A 6,000-nucleotide genomic window follows, 5' to 3' on the forward strand; every position below is an offset into this window, starting at 1 on the left:
CACTTCTGCTTCAGAGCAAGAAATAATTTTGTGGGACTACGAGTGTCCAAATTAAAGCATTTCCAAATGTATGAATTTCAAGACTGGGTTGCCCACATCTGATTAAATTAGTTTAACTGAGAAAAGGTGACCAATTAGCTGAGTTTATGACATGAACGACTTTGACCTTTCAAGTACTAGAGGACAGTCTGTGGTAAAAAAAATCTGAGTCACAATTTTTTAATTCTGAGTAATTATAAGTATTAATCTACACTGCATATGATTCTGTCATGAAGGGGAAGGAGGCGCAGAAGCTTGATGCTGAACAAATAGGTATTTATTGAAACAATGGGTCCACATTCATGTTGCAGCACTTACTGGGTGCTGCACACTCGTTTCTAATGATCACTCATGCTTAAATGGTGAGAGCTTGGAGTGATCAGGACTGATTAGTCAAGTGCTTCTGCACCCGCTGTGTGAGCATTACAGATTCACTGTGCATTTGATTTACTTTGTTGTCTCACATGCATTTTCCATTTTATTCCTTTGTTAAAACTCTAAGTGCTCTAAAACACACAGAGACGAAAACAAGTTTGGTGAGCAATGCAATCTGGGTATTTAAAGCCAGAGGCGTCATCGGCATGAACATTCTCACCCTGGACGCCTGCAAAATACAGTCAGCTTTGCTACGCTGACTGTTCAAGACAGTGGTTTAGTCTAACGTTGGGTTTAATCTGCTTAAGGAAGTTCCGAAATGTTTCACAATCCTTGGCCATTTGTCTGAATGCCATGCAGGTTGCGCACTGGCGTGGCTTCGCGACTGCCGTGCAGCTGCGGCCCGCAGTCTGTAAAGAGGTGTTATTCCCCCCAAAACCAGACAGATTAATGAAGGCTCTCTTTAGGCACAAATCATGCCGCCGTGGCGGAGGATAAGCGCACCCAAATTTTTCTTAATCAGCCACAGGGGAGGAGAGCAGAGGGGCTGAAAGCTGGAGAGAGGGAGGTGGAACGAGGAGAGATTGAGCACAGGCCGTTTCCTCGCAATATCACGCCACAGGATGGAACTCACATCCTTAAAACATCAACCGTGAGCTAAAAATACACTTGGCCCTTCATGGTGAGGGGAGGCCGTGTGTGTGTGTGTGTGTGTGTGAGGCACGGGAAGGTGTCCAGAACTTAGCAGGGGTGGCAGAGGAGTTTCAGAGCACAAAGAAACGATGGGAATAAGGGCAGAGTTGGAGTAATGTGAGAATGCTCTGTGTGTGTGTGTTTGTGTGTGTGTGTGTGTGTGTGTTGGGATGACAGAGAACAGTCAGAACAGGGTCATTATTTATGAAACTGTAATATAGCCCCCCAAAGCTGCACCCAAGTCCCCAGAACTAGGCAATCCCATCATTAATAACAGACAGATCTCTGTAAACAGACCCTCAGCCAGGCCCAGAGGGTCTGCAGGGTGGGTTTCTGCGATTCTCAGGCCGAGGGCCGCACTCTAGTGACGCTACGAGCACAACGTCAGGCAAAGCTGTATCATGCACACTTCCTGGAAATGAAGCTGAAGTGCTTGTTTGCTCTAAGAAACTGCGGCTTCAGCTTCTCACAGACTACAGTAGGCAGCCAAGTTCATTTTCACTTGAAGACATACGGCGGGAATTCAATGACATATTGACAAAGGTGCCAATGGTAATTAGCTGTATTTACTAGGCTCTTCCGCACATCACCACAAAAGGCAGCGGCTAACAGCAGTCCAGGTTCTCAGGAATTCTGTCCATTTTTCTCATGTTAAAAGTTTCCACATTTATCCAACTTTTAGCCTAAGGTTTATAGATATTTCCCTTCTTTTTAATATATTTCCAAGATCCTGTACACATGTACTTACCCCATGCAAACATCCCATGTAAATATGGCAACTCTGTGTCCTATTTGTTTCATTATTTCTGGTTTTTACTGTAACTGGAGCTTCATCGTCTCATCTTTCTATATACTGGACTGTGCATAGCTAACATGGCAGGGCCTTCTAATGCTTGGTGGAGGTTCTAACTGAATAAAAATTGCATTGTATTTCACAACACACCGCAGTAATGCGGTTGATTATACGTATTTTTTCCTTTGAAGAGAAAGTGAGAGCAAGAGCAAAAGAAAGGAAGAAAGAGAGGGAAGGGAGAGGGAATGTCTCTCATCACAGTGAAGGTGGGCTGCGAGGGCCAGGACACAGACAGCTGGGAACAGTCATCCCAAACAACCATCCAGCTCTCGGCCCGAGCCATTACAGTCATGTTCCCGTCTGGCTCCATAGGACGAGCTGAGACATGCTTACACAGACACACACACACGCGGATACGCTGTGCTGAATTTCAAAAGATGAACCCCCATCACTCTTTTGCACCTGATTGTAATGCATTTTGCACTAATTGTCATGGTGGTGGCATGAGGGAGATGCAACTGCACAACATTTTATTAATAAAAGGTATGAGGGCCTTGACTACACTCAAAACGTGAATAGAGAAACACTCACACATTTTTTTTTTTAACAAGCGGGTAGACAAACAGACAAGACAAGGAAGAGGTGAACACAATCAGGTCACCAGGTGATCCCCAGGGTCAAAAGTTCATAAGGTGGGAGCACTGGGCATAATGTCCACGGTTAAAGTAAATTTTGCCGAGTCATTAAAAGGTCCGCTGATGTTAGGATTACTGTTCATCTCTACAATATCTCATTATAACCCTTTGCTAATGAAAATTTCATTGAACATGTGCAGTGACGATAAACCTCCCCTCTCCTTCTCATTTACTCCACTGACCCTTCTGCACTTTGGCCCACTCCATTCACAATCCACATATATGTTTGTGTGGGTCTGCTGCCCAAGCGTTTACTAATGAGAGTCCAGGCGGCTTGCTCTGGCAGCCTAATTAAGAGGAATGGTGTTAGTTTTGGACTCTTCCCAGTAGTAGCTTATCGAGGGTGGACTCTTGTGTCTTGCTGTGCTCCTCGGGAAAGTTTCCCCACTTTGTTCCTTATATTTCACAGTTAAACGTTTAAATTTCATAGTAAATCTCCCAAAATGTAATTTTACAGGATAAACGGTTCGACTGTCTATTGCAGGCCATGGCAGAACTTCAGAATGCTTCAAAACCACATTTGGGGGAATTACTTTCCCAATGTCCTTTTGTTAACAAGTGTACATCTAAATACCTGTAACAATATAATACATGATAATAAAGTAGATGCTGAAAACATTTAGGGCGCTGTTTTTGAAGTCGAGTTAAGTGCAACACTGTGCACTGTGATCAAAGACATCCTCGGGATTTACATAAGTCTTCCTCTTCCTTCGACTGCTCCGGGTGGGTTCAGGACTTACGTAAATAAATAGATAAAACTCACATAAAGAGGAACACAGCGTGACGTATTGATGGACCCGGGTTTGAATCGTCCATAATGATTCAAATGAACATGTGGGAGAGACGTCTCCTCCCATTTTAAACCCTAAAATTCAAGATTGGTGACATTAATAATCACACACCAACAAAGAGAGTTGTTTGTTTCCCTTCTTACAGATAACCCTTTTGTTCGTACGCCAGGTCTCCCCAAGTTTTTCTAGGTCAAGGAATTAATGGTTATAAGCAAACCTATTTCCTCAACTCGTCACAATGTGTGAAATCACAAGGCTGTTTGTGTCCCAACGGCTTATGTACTTTGAGACCCCCTCGCCATATTTTTCTGTGCTTTGTGTCCTTTAAAGACTCGAGCCAGGACAGCTCTGCATCCGGAACACACCGTTCAAGGGCCACTCCTAGTCTCTGTCCACACACTGGCCGTGTCGGACGAACAATGTTCTACTGAGCGTATCCGGCGCTCAGGCCCTGGTCTGGGAAGGACGTGGCGGAGCAGCACAGTGAGGGCTTCTGTCAAGCGCTCCTTCCACGACTCGAACAGTGGACCGCTGTCCAGGTCCATCCCATGGTGAAACATGCTGGAGCGTCGAACATCTGGAGGCATTGCATGCTCCCAAACTATCCAAATACTGAGGATGTTTGTCTGGTTTATCGGGCCTAGAAGGCTGTTTGGACAACTTGGTGAGGGGATCAGTGCCTTAATTAAAGATAATATCAAGAGTTAATATCGCTCCCAAGAATTTCACTTCGTGGGGTGCAACAACGTCTCAGTCTTTGGGTTCGGGGCAGAAACCCGACTCGAACCCTGCCCCTGTTCTCCCCTCAACAGTGCTGGTCTCCTTTCACGCTCTTTAGGTACTTCTCCCCTCACTCCAGCTAAATCCAGCTCAGTGATCATAAGACGATGCTGCCATGAATTATTATATCCTCGCTATAGTCATTACAACGGGGCTTTAATCTAAAAATACCTCGGCAAGGAATAAAACAAGACTTCGACTTCTACCTCTCGCAGCACCACGGCTCGGAAGCGCTTCGGCCCAAAATAGACCCTCTCCTTCTTTGTAGTCGGCGAGGCAACATCTGCGGGGCAGTTTCTTGTGGAGAAGGAACTCGGGCAGTCTTTCAAAGAGCCACAGCAATCTCCCCCCCATCCCCAAAAAAAAAAAGAGAGTGGGAGGAGAACTTGCGTTCTCTCCCTGGAAACCCAGACGAACCTGCAGCAATCAAGGCGAGGCTAATAAAGTCTCATTCATTTCACCTGTCATGCGATATCTTGAGAAATTACCTGAAAAGGGAGCCAGAGGTTGGTGGGTTCCAAGGTCTGCGAGCACTCAGCGCAACATCAGAAGGAGTTTGATTAAAACCCGCGGCTGGGATGAAGGACGCCAGACGGCTAGAGGACAACAACAGCTCATCGAGTTTTGATGGTTTTCGGATTCGTCGACAAAGACACAGTAACAATAAATACGAATAGCACATGACGGAAATCCACTCGTGCAACAGCACCCAAACCGAACCAACGAACTGAAGGTCGTGTACGAATGTGGATTTTGCGGTGTCTGGAAAAGGGGGAGAAAGCGTACCAGGGCTGTGGTGGGATGAAGATCAGCAATAAATCAGAACCTGTAAGCACTTGGCATATATTGGCGATGAGGATGACCTATCTGTTTAATGTATAGTGTGACCGTTGTCTGCCTCGTCCTTTGGAGAAGAAGGGAGTCTATGATCGACAAGCAGAAATCGAGGAAAAAGGTGGATGATGAGGGGGTGGTGGTGGGAGTGATGAGATCTGGCCCGTTCGTAGCATAAGTGTATCAGAGGTTGTGCCTTTGAACCCATGAGGATGTTAATTGAAACAGCATTGTGGGCATGAAGAGAAGATCTGGATCACATTCATCCTCCTTTATCCAATTTGGCACATCAGAGGGGCACGTCCGGACTCTCCTCATCCCCTCCTCTCTCCTTCTCCACATGGCAATAAGTCATCCACTCCCCTTTTGCCCCTGACGTGTTGCCCAGCTGCGCCCCCAGAGGGCCGAGGCCCGGGACCAGAAGAAAGGCCGCTGGAGACGGTGCCGACAGACGTGACACCTCTTCACGCCTCTCACATCTCCAGATTTGCTTTTAAGGGCCCTATCTGCATCGCTGGTCTTTGACCGCTCACTTTGTAATTCAAACAAGTGCTGCAAACGGGGCGATAGAGGCATTACCACACAGTCACGGGGTGTCGAGGACAAGAGGCAAGTGCTGCCCTGATAAAACAGAGCGAAACAAAAAAAAAATCATTCAATAAAGTGAGCTCTTAGTCCTCATGCCAATCGGCCATAACGACCTGACCAAGTTGTGAGGCAGTGGTGGCCTTGTGGGTAACACACTCGCCTATTTAATCACACACAATCCCACTACTAGCATTGGGTGCAAGACACGTAGCCCCGAGTGTCTCCAGGGGCGACTGTCCCTGTAACTACATACAGGGACAGTCCCCCTGGAGACACTCGGGGTTATGTGTCTTGCCCAGGGACACAATGATAGTGGTGGGTTTGAAGCTGGGTATTCTGTTTCATAGGCGAACGTGTTACCCGGTAGGCCATGGCCACCCTGATCCTACATCTTGGTACCAGATGTCTTCCC

General features: G+C 46.5%; 1 protein-coding gene across 1 annotated transcript in view; it reads right to left on the bottom strand.

Moving 5' to 3' along the window:
• fli1 (Fli-1 proto-oncogene, ETS transcription factor) overlaps positions 1-4,458 on the bottom strand; it is a 31,464-nt gene extending 27,006 nt beyond the window's left edge. Inside the window, exon 1 of the mRNA XM_029001679.1 lies at positions 4,373-4,458. Coding sequence (XP_028857512.1) covers positions 4,373-4,449 — 77 coding nt within the window. The 5' untranslated portion in view covers positions 4,450-4,458. The remainder of the gene's footprint in view (positions 1-4,372) is intronic.
• Positions 4,459-6,000: the final 1,542 nt, after the last annotated feature.

The sequence above is a fragment of the Denticeps clupeoides genome, chromosome 13 (assembly GCF_900700375.1).
Source record: "Denticeps clupeoides chromosome 13, fDenClu1.1, whole genome shotgun sequence".
Taxonomy (NCBI): Eukaryota; Metazoa; Chordata; class Actinopteri; order Clupeiformes; family Denticipitidae; genus Denticeps; species Denticeps clupeoides.